The 22,009-nt window shown below is 38.6% G+C and overlaps 3 protein-coding genes across 5 annotated transcripts in view; all 3 read left to right on the top strand.

The window, feature by feature from the left end:
* Positions 1-22,009, top strand: part of LOC122968417 (putative leucine-rich repeat-containing protein DDB_G0290503) — a 635,740-nt gene that overhangs the window by 99,926 nt on the left and 513,805 nt on the right. The gene's annotated exons all lie outside the window — the stretch shown is intronic.
* LOC122968717 (phosphatidylinositol 4-phosphate 5-kinase-like protein 1) lies at positions 959-10,121 on the top strand. 3 transcript variants are annotated; one of them, XM_044334135.1, is made up of 10 exons: positions 959-1,410; positions 4,657-4,845; positions 4,933-4,983; positions 5,185-5,339; positions 6,047-6,171; positions 7,032-7,066; positions 7,221-7,276; positions 7,364-7,476; positions 7,619-7,781; positions 8,952-10,121. In XM_044334135.1, exons 2-10 carry the CDS (start codon positions 4,657-4,659, stop codon positions 9,394-9,396), a joined length of 1,332 nt encoding a protein of 443 aa, XP_044190070.1. In that variant the 5' UTR covers positions 959-1,410; the 3' UTR covers positions 9,397-10,121. The 3 variants fall into 3 exon arrangements, with proteins under 3 accessions (XP_044190070.1, XP_044190085.1, XP_044190078.1); XM_044334150.1 differs by having other exon boundaries at positions 959-1,414; XM_044334143.1 differs by lacking the exon at positions 959-1,410 and having other exon boundaries at positions 4,047-4,845.
* Positions 11,223-14,063, top strand: paxx (PAXX non-homologous end joining factor). The gene is made up of 7 exons (XM_044334541.1): positions 11,223-11,412; positions 12,244-12,304; positions 12,390-12,439; positions 12,636-12,814; positions 12,931-12,981; positions 13,520-13,613; positions 13,709-14,063. The coding sequence occupies exons 1-7, from the start codon at positions 11,312-11,314 to the stop codon at positions 13,755-13,757; spliced, it is 585 nt and encodes a 194-aa protein (XP_044190476.1). The 5' UTR covers positions 11,223-11,311; the 3' UTR covers positions 13,758-14,063.

Here is a 22,009-nt window from a genome sequence, read left to right as displayed (position 1 = left end):
ATATATATTTATCTATTAGACACAAAATTTGTGTATTTGTAAATTTTCTGTTTGTTAAAGTTTTTTGAGTTGAAACTACAAATTTAGTTACAACTGTCAAAATAGAGCAACTAATACAATTTATTTTTGAAAAAACATATTATGGATTTCTGTATAATAAATAAATTCCTACTAGTCTCCTGGTTTTGCCTGTTTCTGTCTCTTTACTTTTATATTTTTATTTGTTGTGACTGATTTCTACTGAAACAGCATCAGGATGTTTCTGTGTGAAGCTTTGATTTAGAAAAGGTGTGTTTGTTTTGTCTCTGATATATATTTTCATTTTAATAAATGTTTTTTTTGTGAAAAATAAAGTAGTTTTGTTCACACTGTCTGACTCTGATTATTAGATTATATATTATCTCCAGTGGTTTATTGAATTATTGAATCATGTACGCTCTGATGAAGGTCTGATAGAAGATTTTCTAAGTCATGGCTGAATCATTCTAAGGTAATGAAAAGATTCTTATTTTCAGGTGATTATACACTAATTAAAACATACTCATGATAATTATATTCAGTTTCTACCAAGTCTGTTCTGCTAGATGCCACTAAATTCTACACACTGGTCCTTTAAAGGAGCTACATTACTTGTATGTAACCTGGTTAAAAATATGCATACATAAATAGTTGTCTGTGATAAATAAATAACTAGGGTTTGTTGAAAGAGTATGGTTAAAATACATATTTCTCACTGTGTATTTAAAAAGTCAAGTTCATGGTTAAAAATGCATATATGTATTTTAGTTTATTTCTTTTGATAAAAACGTTGCTAATGTGATAGAGTGGTGTCTTTCTATAGAAGTGTATCTGGTCAAATAGGTTTTTGTGTGTTAATTGGCTGACGTGTGTGTGCAGTAAGAGAGGAAGAGGAGAGGGGGACTGGAAGGGCAGAGAAGAGAACAACAAAGGGTTAACGAGCCAATGTGGCAGTTTTTTTTCTGTGTGGACGCCCGAAGTTGTGCAGAAAAACGTTTAAACTTAATGATTGTCAGCTCGATGATCTGCAAGAAGACGTGTTCTGAGAGTAACAGATAACTTCGAAAGGAAGTTTGCTGCGCTGTAGTCAACTTGAACGGACTGTAGGCTGCTGCTAACTAACCCAGCTCGACACAGTAGCTTTGTCTGGACTTTTTTTCCGAACTGGAAACAAGAGACAACAACCAGATAGAACTCAGAGTTCCTCCGGCAGCGCTGGATAGCCGGACCCAGCACTGCCATCCTGCTCCTGGACAGAGGCCTGCGGACTGTTAGTTTTCTCTGGAGGACCACACAACTCTAAGAAAGGCTCTGTTTTATTTGTTTAATGCTCTGATTTGAGTGAAGTAACCGTTAAGTTTTTGGTCCCTACGATCACAAGCACCGAATCAGGCCTGTAACGATTTTTTTTAATGTGTTTATATCATTCTGCCGGTTTGGTAGCCTATAGAGTGATGATTGGTCTGTGTTTGGTCACTAAGACAATTCAGTGGAAAGTCACAAGCAAATCATTTATTTTATTTAAAGTTGAAAAGGTAAAAAGGGAAATCTACTGTGTGGTTTGTGTAAGAAAAGTAATGAACACTTACTTTTAATTTTAAACGGTTTCTGAGTGTGTTTATTATTTCAGAGGTTAAATGTATACCCACAAGGGCTGTGAAATATGATGATGTATATCCTGTGATGAGAGAAAAATGTCTGTGGTTTCATATTATGCTCAATTGTTTATTTCGTTGTCAGGCAAATCACAATCTTTATGGCAATATTCTTCGTCATTTGGAGTCTGTCCATCTTTTTTGCAGATTACATTAATAAGTTACTCTTGGCTTTTTACTCGCAAAGCTTTTGATTGTACTTACAGTAACATAACGGGTTAAGTTGCTGTCTGTCTCTCCTCTGCTGCGGAGAAAGAGCAGAGAAGCAGCAGAGACCATAAATGACAGCAAAACGCAGTAGAGACTGTCTTTATTTATGCTATTTAGCAAATGTATGTGCACTCGTTTAATTTCAGCTCAGTGTGAGAGTCTCTGCTGCTGTTTGCTGTAATTTACTTACTCTGCTCTCTATGGTTCACCTCAAATTGACGACAACTACACTTGTTACGTTACTGTAAGTGCAATAAAAGTTTCAGGAGTTTTTTAAAAAGCTAAGAAGAGTAATTTAATTTAATCCATGCAAAGGATGGACAGACAGCAAAACAACTATTTATTCATTGAATTAAAATCTGGTATATGTGGAATGTGGAGATTTTGGTCATATTGCCAAGCCCTAATACCTATATATATTAGACTGTGGTGCTGTTTTACTGTGTTAAAGGGTTAGTACACTCAATTATTTGTTACATGGTGGTCTCATAAAAAATTATATCCAGGAGATATAGGATTTCCAGAGTGACCCAAGTTAAAAACATTAAGTTAAACAGATATATAACAAAGGTAATTAGGAAAAAGAACTCAGGGCCCCATCTACATATATAGAGGGTAGACAGGCTACATGTATAACAGAAAACATACTTTAGAAAACATACTTTAAATAATAAATAAAAAAATTCCCAGACTTCTTATCGCTCACCGTACTTGCAATACACTGGCGGAAACCTTGTGGTCTTTCCCATAATGTTGCCAGACACTTGTTATAACAATCTGAACCTGTCTGGACCAACTTCAAAATCAAAACTTTTTGTCCCCATTAGTCACTTAGACACAAAACGATGGGAAAATAAGGTCCAGACTGAACAATCCCAAAGGTTAGTTAATTAAGTTAATTAAAGTTAATTGAATATTTTAACATCATTTTAATATAGAATCAGCTAAAATGTAGTTGTAGATTGCCTCTTAGATGACAGTTGAATCAAATAATGGCAGAAAATCTGACATTTATTCAACATAATAATGAGCTCTTTCAATTTGGTTTCAGTGGCGGGCGTCAATGTAGATTCAATACTTCTGCCTGATGACATTTAAATGTTTCAGTCTGATTTTGTTATCAAATCTGTTGTAAAACTACAGTCAGGTTCCCATATGAACAGCTTTGCTTGCTGTAATCGTTCCCCCATTTCATACTGGCCATTAAACTTGTTCATATGAGCACCTGGCTATTGTTTTAAGATAATGAGGAACTTGATGGCATATTATGTTAATACTGGTCATTTTTCTAACAACACACATTGTCTGTAAAAACGGCTTTTTCTAGTGAAAACTAGCTTGTATGTCTGATTGGTTTTGAAAGTTCAGCGAATTCTGTGGCCCCTCCCTAATTTACCTGTTAATAATGATGGAATTAAGGTGATTATTAGTGGTTTTCTAAGGGGATAATTAATGGGTTGAAATAAATTAAGGTATTTTTAATGGATTATTTGCACAGTTTAGGGGGGTTTTAATGGGCAGAGGAATCTTTTTGCTTTTCCTCAGGGTTTCCTCCTTGTAATACAGTGAAGAAGCGTCTGTGCCAAACACCTTTTCTTTTGCATGTGGCACACCCTGCAGAGCTTGCCTAACCTGTCTGGAATGCGGTACTAGGTAGAATGGGTGGGAACATTATAAACACAAAGAACAGGCTCATTTCAGACTTTGTTCCACCGTATAATCGAAGCAGGAACCTCCAGGTAAGAGCTACCTTAAAACATGGTCATGTATGATTTAGCTTTTCTGCATCATTTCAAACCAGACCAATCACATCTCTTAGCCTAATGAACCTATGAGCCAGCTCTTTTAGATGGTTCAGTGTGTTGTATGTGTCATGAATAATTAATGACAGAGCCTGACGAAGATCTCTGTTAGACTGAAACATTCCTCTGTTAAATTACATCAGCAGATCTATCTGCTGATGTAATTAGGTTGGTTATTTGGTCAGCAGATGGATCAGCAGATCTATCGTCTGACTTTGGTTTTCAGTTTGTTTTTCTGAATCTGTGCTCCTACATTCTATTATCTATTGTGTGCCTTGCTTTCAGTGCTGTTCTTTCTTACATTTATTTAACCCCACCATCAGTTTATTGGAAAACACTAGTTAATTGACCTCTCATTCAAAAAATATTGGGGTTTTTTTTGTGTTTTCTTTTATAAATGTACAGCAAAATAATACAAACAGCAGAGAAGAAGAGATGCTGCTTTGTGAGTAGATAGAAGGACAGTAACAGTGGTTAATGACAGTGACAGTTATCCAGATGTTTGATAAAGCTCTGTACACAATGCTCAGATGTTCATTTGGCTGTTTCTTATGAAACATTTACATTTGTTCTAGTCTCAGCTTCAAATCCGCCTCCGAACAGGAGTTGAATCAACCAATCAACTGACGCACAGGGCTGTTCAACATATAGTTGAGATTATGGAGGTGTACATGTCAGCTCAGTTGACTTTAAATGGAATTTGATGACTATATATTTTCAACATATAACCGGTTCTACAGGATCTCTTCAACAGAACTTTGTGCTTAAAAAGTGAAATCCATTACAGTGTTATATGTGGGTTAAGTAATTAAAAATGGCGACTTGTCTACTTCCAGCTGCAACCTATAAAGTATCAGCCCATGATTATTTTTCCTCTTGGCACGCCTGTTTTAGAAAAGTCTATGTATGCAGTATATTACAGCCGAATGTTGTTCTTAACTGTTTAAACCGGTGTCTTCCTGGTGTCACAGATGGCACAGAGAAAAGCTGCCGGCGCCTCCAGAGCTGCCAGGCGAAGACGCTGGTGGCATCTGAGACAGCGATGGAGGATGCTCGGGGTGTTTGAGATCAACTCAGAGCACGAGTTCTACCATCTGACGACTATGATAAAAGAAGGCATGCATGCTTCCATTCAGACCAGTATGGACACACAAGGCCAGGTGAAGAGTTACAGGCAACTGGTTGGGTTATACACATTACACATTTTAGACATAAATTCACTCATCAACACTTAACCTTCTGCACAGGATACACTCACAGCTGAGCAGTTCAAGGCAGAAGAAACTCAAACCCATGAGGCAAGTGTTTATTTCCACCTGAAATCTTACAGTTTTTAAAGCTCCATCTAGTTTTCAGACCTGGATAATGTCAATTATGATCATGTATTCTCCATTAACACTTTTATATTGTTATTGTCTTGAGTTCCTGTCTAGCAAGTTAAACATAGTAGTTAAACACTGTGACATTTTCAAGCCTTCTATATAATCTTTGCCTTCCAGGGGTTTGAGATGCAGACGTTTGCAGCACCGGTGTTTGCTAAACTGAGGCGTTCACTGGACATCACAGAGGAGGAATATATGAACTCCCTCTGCTCAGGCGGCTGCTACCTCCAGTTTGTCAGCAACTCCAAGAGCAAAGCAGATTTCTTTGTCACGTGAGCAGAATGTTCTGTTACATACAAAGACTCTCTATTGACCAACCCTTTACCATAATCTAATCTGAACTCTAATTTCAAACCTAGAGGTCAAAAACTGAAACTGGTTCGTAAGCACTAGAACGCACACACATAAACATACATGTTTCAATTGTAGCTCCGTATGCTTAGCGATTACAGCTGCATAAGATGATTCTATACCTCACGATTCACATTCAGCGCTAACAGTCATCTTCACTAGTGTGAAGTAGTGTTCCTTTATGTAGTGAGATGGTGAAAGAGCAGAGGTTGTGTTGTGGTGGATGGGTGTGTACAGTGTGTGATGTAACACCTGATAAACCATGTGTGGTCAGCTACTGATTAACATCACACAGTTATTCATCCTACATGCAGCAAAAAATAAGAAATGTTATTGAAAACATTTTACAACAAGTTTTAAAAAATGGGAGGATATTTTTTAATCTCCTATCCAGCGTCTGTAGAGGAGACAGTGTAGGAGACAAGAGTTTGCTCTCATTAAAGACAGTATTTAACATTAACCATGACCCCTCTTGTACCTTAAGCATACTTTAGTTGCCATGCGCAGGTAGTGTAGAAAGTGTTAATTTTAATGTTGACATTGAACATATTCTGTGGCTTTGCTTTGATCTAGTATTGGTGTTCCTGTGTGGTAATAGGATTGTTTAATTCTGTGTTCTCGGTTGTAGGAATGACAAGAGGTTCTTCCTGAAGACCCAGAACAAACGAGAGGTCAGGTTTCTCCTGTCCAATCTGCAGGCATACATGGAGCACATGGAGAAGTACCCTCATTCACTGCTGGTGAGGTTTCTAGGTAAGAGCGGCTTACAGCAGGTGGCTTGTTTAACTTTTCAGCCCAACAGAGAAGAGCCATCATCTCCTCTGCTGACACTGTAAGTTCCACCCTGTTCCAGTGTGATAAATTTATCAGTGTTGAGCACCAGAGGTTTTCATTATTCCAAAAACATAATGCTTGACCAATCAAAAGGCACTGTTGTGTCACTCTAACTTAGTCCTTCCCAAACTTTGCCTGTCAAATCCCCATTTTGCATATGAAAATGTTTTTAAGCAGCCTCAACCTTTTGATTACAGCTTTGAACTGTAGCTATTGAAGCTACAAGCTAATCCCCCTTGAAAGTAGTAAAGCAACACTCCACTTTTGTTGTGTTTAGTAGAAAGTTGAAATCATTTCACATCAAGACTCATCTACTGTTTAAGGAAAACTCAAGTATTTTTAAATCTGGTTCATTTTATTGTGTCCATTCTGACTATGAGTCATTCTAACTATGTGCACACACCACTTTAATTGTGCTTATTCAGGAAATGTGGGCTCCTGCAAAACAGTCCAAATGAAAGTAAACACAGATGTTAGAAGCCTCCTGGATTTTCTATTGTTGTTAACTGCATAGAGATCTACCTCTGGCTTCAAATTAGTATTTTGTTGTGTTGATTGGCGGAATAAAAAATGTGCCATGTGTGGCTCTCTTTTCGGCTCCATGGGAACTGAAACCTGAACTGGATTTTAGACTCGTCTGGTCCTTTATCGTCAACTTTCACCTCTGACATCCCTTGTCTATTGATCGATATTTATTGTGACCTTGAAAGAAACCTAGTAAGAGACAAAGAAATATCACACATGATTTAATAATATGTCTCCTTCTTTTCACTTTCCAGGTGTACACAGGATTGTTATTCCGAATCAAATAAAGGTATTTTATACATAATTTATGCAAATGTTTATAACTGTAGATATACTGTAATGACCCTAATAGCCAGTAGATCATTGCTGTATATCCACTACATCTGCACAGCATCAGCACTAACAATGCTAACACTAACAAGTGTTGTCTGTCTGCTCCCCAGAAGTACTTCATTGTGATGCAGAGTGTGTTTTACCCCGATGAGAGGATCAATATTAGGTACAGTATCTATATTTTTCCCTGGTGTGTTTGGGTTTCTGATATGTTTTATGTGTGTATGACAGCTGTGGCCTTTTTGTTGTACAGATTCGACATTAAAGGCTGTGAAGTGGGTAGATGGACGAACCCTGACACAGGGGGGAAACAAATAATTAAAGTACTGAAGGACAATAACTTTGAAGGCCAGAGCATTGCATTAGGTAAGTGTCCTCTCACTTACTTTGCTTATTACTGTAGTCATATGAATGATGCTATTGAGCTAAGTAAGATAAATGCTGCAGAACATACTTGAGTCAAGTTTATTCAGCAAGTGTAATGGAAATGCTTGTATGTTTGTTGTAGGTCAAGAGAAATGCTGGTTTGCCGATCAAATGAAAGTGGACGCTGCCTTCCTTCAAGAGCTTAATGTGCTGGACTACAGTCTTCTGCTGGCGCATCAACCTCTGCACCAAGATGAGCTCGATGGGAAACACTCTTTGGCAGACCTTGTTATTCGTGCTACAAAGTAGGTTTTATATCTTTTGAACAAGTGCAAAACCAGTTTCTGTGCAGTACAGTGTCTTATATTTCATCTCTGTACTGGTCCAATGTGCTGTTAAAGGAAATACCCTGATTCGCTTTCTTGCTGAGTTAGATTAGAAGATTGACAACACTTTCATCTCTGTCTGCTTATTGTGGAGCTCGAGCTAGGAAGCAATTAGCCAAGTTTAGAATAAAGACTGGAAGCAGGAGGAAAGCCTGGCTGCCTCCCGAAACCTCTGATCATTTATTTAGCCCTGCCCCCCTTATGCCACGTTCCGACTATGCCATATCTTTGTCTGATCAGATGTCACTGTGTTAAGTTAGGCGATTATAGACTCATAAATTCTTGCCGTGACTTGGCCGAGAGACACGACAGACGGCATTTTGCTACCTGACCAATCACAGCTTGCTGTCTTTCATGGCCTGTGTGATGTCATCAGAAGGAGGTGCCAGGGACCGACTTCAAGGAACAAGAATGTAATCTAACAGTGCCATCCGAAGTGGTGTGTATGGTATGTTACTGGCTGTCTGGTTGCCATAGCGCCACAAACCTTTCCCGTTTCACAATTTACACCTCACAGCGTAAGCAGCACCTACAACATCATTCCTCTTTCGCCTTGGCATGTTTACAATTCTGTACAGAAGAGCTCTCTGTGCACCTATTGGTCAACGTCATAGAAGTTGTCATACGAATTTGTGGAGATGTTGTGAGGTGTCCCAGATCCGGTATCACTGAGATTAAAAATCTCTTTTACAAATGCGTCCTGGCATCATAGGGGTTCAGAAATGTCTGCGACGTCCCTTCTACGTGTAGTTTATTCAGCAACAGGCCTACACCTGTCTGAGAAATGCTACTGCACTCAAGTGTTTCTGATGAGAAATGCGGTCTGCTGCAGACTTCTCAGTCACCGTCAAATGATTTCTGATGAGGAATTTGATGATTTGCTATCTTCAACTCCTCCAAAGTCAAGGCACAAACAGCAGTAGCAAAGGATTGAAACTATATTTAAACAGTATTTCCACCATATTGAATCTGTTATATCTTCTGTACAAACCAACTAATACAATCCAACTATTAGAGAAGTTTAGTTTTGGGGGCTGGAGTCCAATATCTGAATGTGTTCTGTGGATTCTTTGTTTGTCTTTCCTGTAGGTCTGTGGACTTGCAAGACAGTCCCACGGGGTCAGACCCCCCCAGTATACCATTACTGCAGGAGACCGCAGATCAGGTGGTACTAGATACTACAGACTGTGGGTCAGACCAGCCACAGGGAGCAGCAGAGGCCACTGGTGAAGAGATCCCCCTCCAGGAGATAAAATGCCTTCCAAAAGAAACTAAAACTGAGTCAGAACTGCAGGAATTCCACGAGCATCATCGCAGGCTACTGCCTAACTGCAAAAATGGCATTCATGTGATAGACGGGCCAGACCATCGCTACTTTGTGGGCATTATCGACATTTTTACAGTTTACGGTTGGAAGAAAAGACTGGAGAACCTGTGGAAAAACATCAGATACCCAGGCAGAGATTTTTCCACAGTCAGTCCGCCCAAATACTCACGCAGGTTCTGCCAGTGGATACAGGAGCGCACTCGCTAACTAAATGCAGAAAACAGTCATTGTTGATACGCATAGCACTTGCCTAACTCCAAATGTATACTGGATAGAAGTGAATAGGCATAGTTCACAAAATGTCAAACTATTCCTTTATCTCCCAGAAAAGGCTTTCTTATGAATCTTACTTTCTTGTGTCCCGGCATCGTATGATTTTGGAGACAAGTATATTCCACTCTGTCTTACTTTGTTGCCTCAAATTATTGATTGAGGAATCTTTTTTGGCATTATCAACCCAACAATAAGTTTTCTTTTCTCTCTGTGTATGTGTATTTGACTGCTGCAAAAAAGTTTTAGCTGTGCAGTGGAAACACCCAAATTCTCGTGACTGTAGCTACAGTACTGTGTATTTTTTTCTTGACATGCTTTGTATCGATATATCAATCAAAATGCATTGGACTAAGCAATCTTTTTAATTTCCTCTATAAACCTAGTGGGTAGTTTTCATTTTATTTTGACAAAACATTCCCAAATGCAAAATGTATTGCAGAGTTGTTGCATTGGATTGCAATCTGTAGTTTTGATACATCTAAGAATTATAAAAACAGTATTCAGTATTATCTGTATTATTGCTTTATATACAGGGTATATATAGGTTGCCAGTTCAGGTGTTGTTCCTCATTGTGACCATCAAAAGACAAGAAGCACTTCAAACAGACTTAACTATTGCAGCCTCATGTAAAAACATTAAAAATTAAACTTTTAAAGTGGTCAGAAGCAGAAGTGTCTTCATTTACTCTAAATGATATAGGGCAGAGGATATACTAATTGCTGTAAACAGGGGGCGCTAATGCAATAAATTAGACATCAAGTGCCTGAATGCAGAGGAAGCTCTTTCAAAATTAAGTCTGGAAAGTTGCCCTGCAGGCATGTGCTACTCAGGATACCGCACACTGTATTACACCACAGCAGCACTTTCTGACCCAAAGAGCTGATCTGCAGAGTAATACAGTGCGCTCATGTGTAGGAATACAGAAGTTCCATGTTTGAGAAAATGTAGTAAGGAAAGGCCTGATGGCAAGGTAAAGCGATGAAGATTTTCTAAATATAGTGTACACCTCAACTGATATTGATTTTTTTTTGGTGGTTAATTTATGTTTTGCTGCTGTCCCTGTCCACAGCAGTACATTGCTCAGCCTCCGTGCTGGTTCTCCAAACTGGGAGTGTGCCAACCTCCATCTACTATAGGTAATACACTGACTATGGATAAGTACCTCATACAACCCCACCACACAAATCTGAACTACCCCTTCAAAACTACAATTAATTGACATACAAGTACTGTTAAATAAAGCATAGGTTAAAACTATCATAAAAGGTTATATGCGCAAAACCTGGCAGGAATACTGAGACTTAACTGATACAGGAAGACATCTTAACAATATTCAAAAATGTAAGCGTTGGTGGAATACAGGGAGCCAAAGAGAAGAGATGGTCATTACCCATCTGAGAATATGACATGCAGGTTTAAATCAAACACTCTATGGAACAGGCAAACACCTTTCTGGACTATGTACAGACTGTAATAAACCAGAAACTGTCAAACATGTTCTGATAGATTGTATGATGAAGAAAGAAGGGAATTAATATCAGTACTAAATGATGGAAAACACAATATTACATCTGCTAGGAAAGACATCATGAAAGTACACAATCTTCTAATTAATTACTCAAGAGTAATAGGAATAATAGAGAGAATGTAGGTTTTTTCTGCTAATCTGCTGTTCCACACTTTATTCCAGCAGGTGGCGGTAATGCGCATATAAACTGGTTTACCAACCGCCATTAAAACTCAAAGAAAAGAAGAAGAAGAAGAAGAAGAAGAAAGCGGAAGTCAGTTAGTTTTGTCTTTGTTGTGCTTTGTTGTGCTTTGTTGTGCTTCGGTCTGTGAACCGTCGACATGGATGTGAACAAGACGTCTTACTGCATTGTGTTGGATAAAAAGAGCAGATCTAAATTCATCTGCTACACACGCAGAAAAAACGGCGCATTCAACATTTGGTGAGAAAGAAAGATGTTAAAACGCACATTAAAGACCCACTGAGCGCTAAACCAGCCTCCATTTAAAACACGACAGTTTATTGTTCCGGTTTCTTATCGAGAAACTTGCTTTTGTCTTGTATGTTCTGCGCTTTAGAACATAAAATCAGATGCACACTACAGATAATCCACCAAGCAGCGTTAATAATCCCGCAAAACGCAGAAATTTCGGGTCGGACTTCGCGCTCATGAAAGCACCATGACTTTCACTGACAGTATGAATATAGAAGCTGATATTTGATCTAAAATAAGTTGCTTAGTGTTTAAACTTTATGCCGAATTGAAGAGCAACTCCAAAAGTAAATCATGCGCTCATCAGTTGTATTCTTACAGAAATGTACATTTCCCTGTAAGCTGGGAAAGTTAATATTTCCTATTATTTAAATGGAGTCTGGGCCACAATTCACTCATTTAGAGAGGATACAGTAGGGCAGTGGTTCTCAAAGTGGGGTCCGGGGACCCCCAGGGGACCTTAAGGGGGTTCCAGGGAGCCCCAGCAAAAAGGGGAATAATTTATTTTTATTATAAATCCTTCCATAAGTAACACAATGACAGCATGTATGAATGTTTTGGTCTGTAATAAAACATCTAAAAGCAAAATCTAAAAGCTTTTCCTAACGTTTGCTTTTAGACCGTATTACACTTGTAGTTATTTTGGAATTGTATTTGAATACATCGCACATGTTTAAACGTGTACAGCCGTTGGACACATACTGACAGGACAGATGATGAAGTGTGATTTCATGTACGTTGAACTGTTTTAATCATCACGTCTTTGTTCATCTGCTGTAGTTTGACAGATGCTGCTGACGTCTGGAGCGCAGAGTACACCGAGGACACTCTGAAACAGTTTGTAAGTTTCACCTGCAGTCCTCCATGATTTTCACTCATCAGTGAAGGTTCTCCGGCTTTGGTTGTAACTTTGCATGTTTGTTTAGAAACAGAAGTTTGCCTTGAAATCTACAGAGGATTACACCCTAAAACTCAGGTTAGATTATAATCTGTCCTCCTCTAAAACCACTCTGTGTAACATGTTTTTTCTTTTTTAAAATTCAGTGGTGTGATTGAAGCTGCACAGTCAGCAGAAGCTCCCACGTGTGTGTGTGTGTGTGTATGTGTATGTGTGTGTGTGCATGACCATCCTCTGGTAATTGAGGTTAAATATCCTTCTGTGTCTCTGGCAGGTCGGCGTGTGGTAGCGGGGATGTGTCTGTCTTGGTGCATGACAGCAGTGCAGAGCTCCGTGTGGGCTCCAGTCCCGCTGACCTGAGTGTGACCCTGTCCAAGCTGGACGGTCCGCAGGCGACAGAGGAGCTCAAGGAGCTGCTGTTCAGGATGGCTGACAGCCTCGCTCAGCCTGACGGTAAATGTACTTTGTTCCTGTGACTCGTTGCATTTTCACACTGAATACAGGATGTGAGTTTATAGGAGCTTATGCAGGCTTAAATCTCACTGCCACTGTTTTGTCATTCCCTGCAGGTGGATCCCCGTCTGTCAGTCCGGTGAAGGATCACCAAAGGCGGCCGGCAGGTAGAGTACAAAGCTCAGTCACACTACTTCCAGGAGAGAGTCAGAGAGAGCGAACAGATCATAACAGTTAGAATATTTAATTAATATTTATATAATATATAAGTGACAGCCCTAAAATCAGTACATGGGTTTGTGTAATCATTAGGATTACTGTGGAGTCTGATGCTGACAGCAGTTTCATTTCCAGAACTTGCATATTGTAGCTTTAAGTAGTGTCACTGCATTAATAATATAGCAGGTTAAACAGTCTTTCCAGCCCCTTTTGTTAGATGCATGATAACCATGATGAGTCATAATGTGATATTTTCTAGATTGACATAAATGTTTATAAATGCAGCAGTATGCATGTAAGCGTGATGTAAATATGGGAGCAGAAGTTGGAGGTTTCAATACAAAAATATTGTTATAAAATCCAATTCAAAGAAAGACAGAGTGATATTTTATTACCTGCAGAAGTATGGAATAACAGAAGTGAAGTGTTGACGGGCTTGTCGGCGGCGGTTCAGTTCACAGAGATGACTTTTTTTTTTCCCCCCAGAGTTTGAGCCCCGACAGCAGCAGAACTGCGCTCCATCAGTGACGGTGAAGAAACGACTTCCAGGAGCTTCACTCATCAACCCAGGAATGAAAAAGTACAATAAAGTCTCTGATAAACCTCTTTCAGTACTCACATCATTCTGAGCTCTGAATGAAAACCAACAGATGTTCGTTTTTTTTTTTTTTGCAGAAAGCGTGAAGCGACGGGCGTGGCCTTCGATGACGCAGATGATGACTGATCCTTCTTCACACGACACAGACACGATCTCACACTGCTGCTGCTCAACCAGCAATGATGCTCTGTTAATCCTCTGACACACAGTTACAGTATGAAGGTGAAGCGAAGCTTTTTAAAGTTGATAATAAATAATAGTTTTTATGGCGTGAGATATAAATCACAGTGAAAACTTCAACAATGATTTTAAATTATTTTAAATATGTCAGAGCGATGCATGTGCCCTTCCCCCCAGTGATGTTTACATTTTATATTAAGCTGAATTTAATCTCATCTGGAAATGAAATAAAGAATAAGCTGCAACAAATGAGCTCTGAATGTGTGTAAAATAAATAGTATATTTGGAACAAATTGTTTGATCTTGATCTGGATGGTTTCACGCTCGACGGTGGTATTATTGGAATAGAGACAAACTTTTCAATGGTGGAAACTGGCTGAATGGTGCAAAAAGTAGCCTGAATGATCATAACCTGCTAAAAACACATTTACTCGCACAATTAAATAAAAAGTAGCCCAACTGTACATAAACCCAAACAATCTGGCAACACTGAGTGTGATCCAAAGCCAGCCTGTGGTCTTGTTTACCATTTTACCAAAGTAAAGACTTGTATGAAATGTACAGAGAGAAATTGTTTTAAAAGTAGTACGTATATTCTATATTAATTTGTAAGGTATACTATAGTTTTCTGCCTTTGAAATACATGTTATTGATCGGTGCCACACGGGAAACATGCCTGCCTGCAACCTCAACATGCTGAAGCTCCCCACCACCATGCAGGACTAGCAGAGAGCGCAGGATAATCAGAGCACTGACCAGTATGGTGGGCTGGTCCTCTCTGGTGACTGCATGTAGTAACTTTGGGCTGATCATTAAATGACATGTTCATCCATCATATATGGATGGAATATTTGGGTGTATCCATACTAGGGATGTGCAGAGGGCCCAGTATTTATATTTGTATCTGTATTTGTTGAGGCAGCAAAATATTTGTATTTATATAGTCCTAAAAGTAGAAAGAAGCTTAAAAATCCAGTTTTTGTTTTTATTACACTTTTAATTTTAGAAAATTAAAGTGTTACAATAAGTGTTCATGAAGTGTTCCCTTGGGAGCACTTTGTGTGTGTCAGTAGTTCAGCTTTATCTCTGGGGAACACCCCCAACTCCAGGACTGATGTCCAAATTAGGAAATGTGCGTCATGTAGCAGGTGGATGTGACTCCCCTCACTGAGACCTGCTGATAGACGTCACAGTGGAGCAGAGGAGAGACACTGACATAGTGATGTAACTGACCTACACGCTGGTATCTGACATGGTTTATTTTTCTTCCCGGAAACAAATAATTTTTAAAATATTTGTATGAAACAAATGTTCGTAAAAAACCCCCACTATTTGTGCTTTGCCGAATAATGTATTTGTATGCACCCCTACTACATACTTCTGACCATGTACAGTATGTAACATACAGAGTGCAGATGTGATTACACCACGTTTAGCTGGTCTGATCCAACAGTACCAGTCAAACATTTGGACACACCTGCTCATTCAAGGATTTTTTCTTTATTATTATTCTATAAAATGAAACATATGGAATCATGTAGTAATCAAGTGTTAAACAAACCAAAATATCTTTCATATTTTAGATTCCTTAAAGAAGACACCTTTTGCTTTAATTGACAGCTTTGCACACTCTTTCATTCTCTCATCCAGCTTCATGATGCTTTTCAACAGTCTTGAAGGAGTTTCCACATACACTGAACACTAGTTGGCTGCTTTTCCTTCACTCACTGCGGTCCAGCTCTTCCCAAACCATCTCAGTTGGGTTTAGGTTGGGTGATTGTGGAGGCAAGCTCATCTGATGCAACACTCATCACTCTGCTTCTTGGTCAGACATGGATGTGAACCAGCCTTACAGAGCCTGGAGGTGTTTTTGGGTCGTTGTCCTGGTGAAAAACAAACGATGGTCCCGCTAAGCACAAACCAGATGGGATGGTGTGTCACTGCAGGATGTTGTGGTAGGCATGCTGGTTAAGTGTGCCATGAATTCTGCATAAGTCTCCAACAATCTCCACACCATCACACCCCCTCCTCCATGCTTCACACATGCAGATACCATCTGGTCACCTCCTCCGCATCTCACAAAGGCACAGTGGCTTGAACCAAACATCTCACTTCTGGACTCATCAGACCAAAGTACAGATTTCCACTGGTCTGATGTCCATTGCTTGTGTTTCTTGGTCCAAGCAGTTCTCTTCTTCTTATTGGTCTCCCTCAGTCATGGTTTCTATGAAGGCCTGATTCAGGCAGTCTGCTCTGAACAGCTGATGTTGAGATGTGTCTGCTACTTGAGCTCTCGGAGGCATTGATATGGGCTCTAATCTGAGGTGCTGTTAATTGGTGATTTCTAAGGCTGGTAACTCTAATGAACTGACTCAGTAGTTCTGAGGTGCACAGACAGTGTGGGCGTCTCTCCGCAGAGCTGCTGTTTTGGTTCATGTCTGTGCAGCAGCACAAAGTGCAAAAGGGTTTGATGAAGGTAAATATAGATCAGCTGAGCCAATCACAGTTAAGTGTAATGACGACAGCTCAACAAACAAATGTCTAGACCAGGGGTCAGCAACCTCCAGCGTACAAAGAGCCATTTGAGCCCATTTCCCACCAAATAAAACCCACCTGGAGCCGCAAAATCTGTTTGATCCCTAAAATGATGAGTACACCACTTATAGTTACATTACACTTATGAGTGAATATCTAATTAGGGGGACATATTTCACATAAACAAAAACGTACAAATGTATTGTGGTTTCTCAATAAAACAATCAGAGGTTTAAGTTAAAATATTCATTCATTTAACATTAACAACTTTTTTGATATTTTAAGGGAAAACATATTTTTGCTAGTTAGTTTGCCAGCTATGTTATGGACAACCTGTACGCCATTACGGACTGACTAAATGCTTTACTTTAGGTAACACACATTTTTAGGAGTTCTTGTGTCTATTCTGCCATATGTACAATGATTTTTTTAAAGTTTTTTTTTAAAGAATTTAATATTTTGCGGATATTATAGTGATATGCTCAGCACTGTCATTAAGGTCAGGAGTATTTTTAATTTATAAATCTGCCTTATAGGTCATTAAGATAGTTTTAAGATATGTTATGCAAAACTCCAACCTGTGTGGATGAACAATATTCCTCATACCCAAGGAGATCAGAAGCAGCTCCTGAGCTGCCACAAAACAAGCCGAAGTGCATGAATTTGTAGACTTCATCCACCTCTTCAAAGTGTTTTTGCTCTGGTCAGTTTTCCCCAGCAGTTGTGAAACTGCTCAAATCTACAGCCAAAGACAGATGGAGTAGTTTATTTAATTAGTTAGTTACTATGACCACAATAGAAAAAAAAATCATTTGGTGAAGCTGTTTATATGATCGCACTGGACAGACAATTCTACTGTATCTCAGCTTGTAAACAGTCACATAGGCCTAGTTTAGTAATTAAAGTAACACAACAGTCTGTGTTCAGTGCAAAATCTAGAACCAAAATACAACAACTGGCTTTACACTGCTTCATTAGAATGAACCTCCCGCCTGTGCTCCGTGCGCTCTCCGCTGGGCACCAAAATACCACAAAGCGAGTTTCAAGGTCAGGAAAACACCAACACACTTTGCATTTACATATCAATCTGTAAAATGCCAATCAATGCGCATTTATTAAAGTAACATTGATTAATTACTTTTGTGTGATTTTTTAATTCATGCTTTTAACTTACACAATTTATTTTGCTGTTAATATTCTTTTTATCTTCACACCTTGTAAAGTCGTTTTAGATATGAGCTACAAACTAATCATTGATTTTATTTCTGAGGTATCACTGCTGATGATGGTTTACCGTCCATGTGATGAATTATTGATATGGACGGTTAAAACAGCAGCACAGCTGTGTGTAATAACAGCTGTTCTGCTGTTGGAGAACGTTGCTGTTGCAACACAAAATATGAAACTGCATTTCTCCTTCTTTCCTGTTTGTTTCATTGACAACTGTACAGACTGGTGCAGCAGGCAGTGAATTTATATGAAAACAGCTGGTTCACGCTGTCTAACTGTGGGAAATGAGCCCAGTTACTCAATGACCTAGATGTATAAAACAGAACCATGTGCAGCACAGCCTTATAATTTGTCTGCATATTTCTGTATTTAGTCAACACAGAGTTTTATACGTCTGACCGCTGATGAAGCTCGTTCAGATATTACCAACAGTGTGTGAAGCTGCCATCAAGGCAAATAATGGCTACTATGAGGAATCTAAAACATGGGAGATATTTTGGTTTGTTTAACACATTTTTGTTTACTACTTAATTCAATGTGTGTTATTTCATAATTGTGATGTATAGTACTGTATCTACTGTCTCTTAGTTATCTGTAACCTCAGTGTGAACACATTCTGTTGAGAGGTGAAGGTAAGCACACGTTCAGTTTGTGTAACAGAACACAGAACACTAAAAGTACAGTCATGGGTTTTATTTTTGGTACCAAAAAATATTCAAAATATATACAAATGACTTATTTACTATATAAACACAATGACAATTTAAGTTAAGAAAACAGAAACAGAAGATCACTTATTGTAGTGACATGAGTGATATAACTGTATAAATAAAAAATTACTACATTTAAATTAGATTTAATTAATTAAATAATTAATTATTATAAATTTCATAAATATAGTAAAAATGAAATATAAAAAGTATAAAATAAGTATAAAAGTACTGCAGCAGCTCTACATGGTGGATGTTGTGTGGTGACTCGTTGAACTCTGTGTATTAGTTTGACTGGTAGTCGTCGTCATGCTCACAGCTTCATTCTTCTTTTGCCTGAATCAACAAATGACATTGAACTATTAGTATAAAGCAACAGAGATCAGAAACATTCACAGCAGTATTTCATCTTGAAGACTCTGAGCATGAACACTGTTCTGTTGTCCTAAGTTAGTTAAGTCAAGCTGATCTTACATGTTTTGCAGAATGATTTTTCCCAGTGGTGACTCTGGATTCACACACTTCTTCTTATCTGCTACTGTGACACTGTGAGAGAAGAAAGAGGCGCGTTAGAGAGAAGCTGAGTAATGCAGAAGAATGACATGTCCATAAATGTGGTTTAATTCAGCTCATGAACTTACATAATTTCTGTCTTTAGACAGAAGACACTTGGGTGGTATATGTCTGGCATTCCCTGGATGACCTTTGTGTTGACCCGGCCAACATAACCGTTTAAACACTTGCATGAATTAGCGGTTTCTGATTGTCCTGCAGGAAGAAAAGACACAACCTTATTAGCTGCTGATCATCTTTTAATTCATTTAACAGACTTCAGATTCACTTTTTATGCTACTTTATGTTTCTATTTCAGTATATTTCGGAGGTAAACATTGTACTTTTCACTCTACTACATTTATCTGACAACTTTACACATTTAGATTATTACTACAAAATATAATCAACTATTAAACTCTGATGTATTTTTATGGATTAAACTACAAGATATAGTTAAAATTAGTCTCTTTGAGTCTACATGGAGGCAATGGAACAACCTGTAAACACAACATGTAACATATCATCACATAACATTCACTCTCCTTTATAAATGCTGCACTATGTTCACCAGCTAGTTTCTGCTATTTGGTGCTGCATGTAGGGTAAAACTGAGTCCAGTTCATCACTACCAGCGACCCCTTTACAATAACACATAGTCACTTGATCCATATGGAAATAACATTATTGATTACTGCAGCTTTAAAGTTCTATTCCGTAGCATTTCTAAAACACAAGCTCCATCACAAAGGACGAGACGATCACGGAGCACTAACCTTGTACATAGAGGACAAGCAGGCAGGTGAGAAAGGCAATGACAGCTGACTTCATAGTTGTGTCTGTAGACAGGTGCTGGCTCACACTCCACTGTCTTCCTTCAGTCTGGACTCTGATGGTTCAAGTCAAAGGATTTCTGTCCTTTATATACTAAGTAACACCAACACAGTGATGCAATGCAGCATGACCCAATGGTTTCACTTCACAGTTTGACTTTCAGTTTTTCTACTCCTTCCTTTTTCCTTCGAGGAGCCTGTTTTTCAGAATTACTCACACTTCTTGTCAAGAGGCTTTGGCTCAGAGAATCACTCTACAGAGTGGCTCCTTAGTAATATTGCATCCATAAAGAAGGGACGTCTTTTAAAGGAATTAATTCAGTTGATTATATTGTTTTATATTTGGCTTTTTTATACTGTTTTTTAAATATATATATATATATATATATATATATATATATATATATATATATATATATATATATATATATATATATATATATATATATATATATATATATGTATTCTTAGTCTTGAAAAAGTGCCAAGTGAGCCAATATTTTCAGTTTCATTTGTCTGACTGTTTCCTCTTTCCTGTGAGAGTTAAGGGAAATTCCTCAAATCACAGTGGCATTGATCAACAGGATGTAGGGCTGCTGTGTTCCTCTGTGACTCCTGTGAGATTAACTGGTGTCTATCTATCTAATATCTCTTGAATCCTTTATTTGTCTTTGGTTTACTTATACAAACAGAGTCAAACAGAGGTTTCACCAACTTTATCGTGTATCTGGGCCAGAAATCCAGCTCTGGACATTTTGTTAGACTTGGATCATCCAGGCCTTTGGCCTTGTAGGCCTTATTCTGGGTTTAGTGCTTCACTGGACCTGTTGTTAATATTGCCATTCCACCTAAAGGAAGTTCCAGCCACGATCCAGAGGAGACTATCACGGCTCACGGCTCAGGTGTGTGAATTACTTGAGCAGCAAAAGGACTTCTATAAAACTTGTCAAGAACAACAGGAGAACTTCAAATCCTGTGTTGAAATTTTGTTGACTGCTCAAAAACAGAGTTGGGGAGCTGCTGAGAGAAGTGACCTCAGGGTCAGTCTGGAGTTCACTCAAAAGGAATCTCATGACTTTAAAAACCACTGCAAGACGTGGAGTGATATCTACAAAGATACTAAGCATGATGTGGAAACAGTCTGCAAAAGTCTCACTCAATGATAAAACTGATTATATAGAAGGTCAGCCTAGACGACACAATATTATCATTAATGGCATTAATGAATCAGTCAGTGAAAAATGATCTCATTCTGAGGACAAAGTGAAGAAGCTGCTGTCGGAGAAGCAACAGATAGACACAAAATTGAGTTGGAATGGGCCCACAGGACTGGAGAGCTTTTTCCACCCTCCGTCAGGCCCATCATTGTCAAGTTTCTGCCTTATAAGGACAAACTGGAAGTCCTCAGCAAAGCCCTGAAAAACACAGACTTTCCTGAAGGTGTTTTACAGAAGTGAAAAGAACTTCTTCCAGCCATGAGGGCTGCCAGGGAGAAGGGGGAGATTGCCTACCTGTGTTAAGAGATACTCATTGTTAACCCACCATCCCAGAAACCTGCTCTGAGGCCTAGACAGAACAATACTACACCTCTGACTTCTGAACGATAGATACAATACACACACACACGCTCACATACACACATACACACATACAGTATCATACCTAGTAATTCTAACGTGTATCTCAGTATGCTGGTCTACTCATGAACACTTCCATGCCCATGATAGACTACGGCTGTCTTTGTTATCACTGTCACAACATCCTCTCAAATCCAACTGTTTATTGCACTTTAAAAAGTGTTTCCACTGGAGATGCAAACCTATCAGTGAATATGAAATGAATGAATGCAGCTCTTGGTTTGGTTGTTGATAATAACTGTGAATACAGGATGACAACTGCTTCAAATGATATGTTTTCAATCCTTTTGATTGAATCCTGCATAGTGACACTAAATTTATGGAGCATTTTGATCCTGAAACATTGTCTGTAGTTAACACAGAACAGCAACTTCTTTTAAAAAAACTAAATGAGGAACAAGTCACTTTTAGACACCAGTTTGCATCTTGCATCAATTTAATATTTTGCGGATATTATAGTGATATGCTCAACACTGTCATTAAGGTCAGGAGTATTTTTAATTTATAAATCTGCCTTACAGGTCATTAAGATAGTTTTAAGATATGTTATGCAAAACTCCAACCTGTGTGGATGAACAATATACCTCAAAGGAGATCAGAAGCAGCTCCTGAGCTGCCACAAAACAAGCCGAAGTGCATGAATTTGTAGACTTCATCCACCTCTTCAAAGTGTTTTTGCTCTGGTCAGTTTTCCCCAGTAG

Source organism: Thunnus albacares, chromosome 2 (genome assembly GCF_914725855.1).
Source record: "Thunnus albacares chromosome 2, fThuAlb1.1, whole genome shotgun sequence".
Taxonomy (NCBI): domain Eukaryota; kingdom Metazoa; phylum Chordata; class Actinopteri; order Scombriformes; family Scombridae; genus Thunnus; species Thunnus albacares.
Note: the sequence above shows the minus strand (reverse complement) of the source record. Positions and strands in the feature narration are given on the sequence as shown.

Coding starts and splice junctions, on each gene's coding strand:
- paxx (XM_044334541.1), top strand. CDS start 11,312: ATGGATGTGAACAAGACGTCTTACTGCATTGTGTTGGATAAAAAGAGC. Junction 11,413..12,243: donor AACGGCGCATTCAACATTTG/GTGAGAAAGAAA, acceptor CATCTGCTGTAG/TTTGACAGATGCTGCTGACG. Junction 12,815..12,930: donor CAGCCTCGCTCAGCCTGACG/GTAAATGTACTT, acceptor CATTCCCTGCAG/GTGGATCCCCGTCTGTCAGT.
- LOC122968717 (XM_044334135.1), top strand. CDS start 4,657: ATGGCACAGAGAAAAGCTGCCGGCGCCTCCAGAGCTGCCAGGCGAAGA. Junction 5,340..6,046: donor AAAGCAGATTTCTTTGTCAC/GTGAGCAGAATG, acceptor TCTCGGTTGTAG/GAATGACAAGAGGTTCTTCC. Junction 7,067..7,220: donor TTATTCCGAATCAAATAAAG/GTATTTTATACA, acceptor TCTGCTCCCCAG/AAGTACTTCATTGTGATGCA.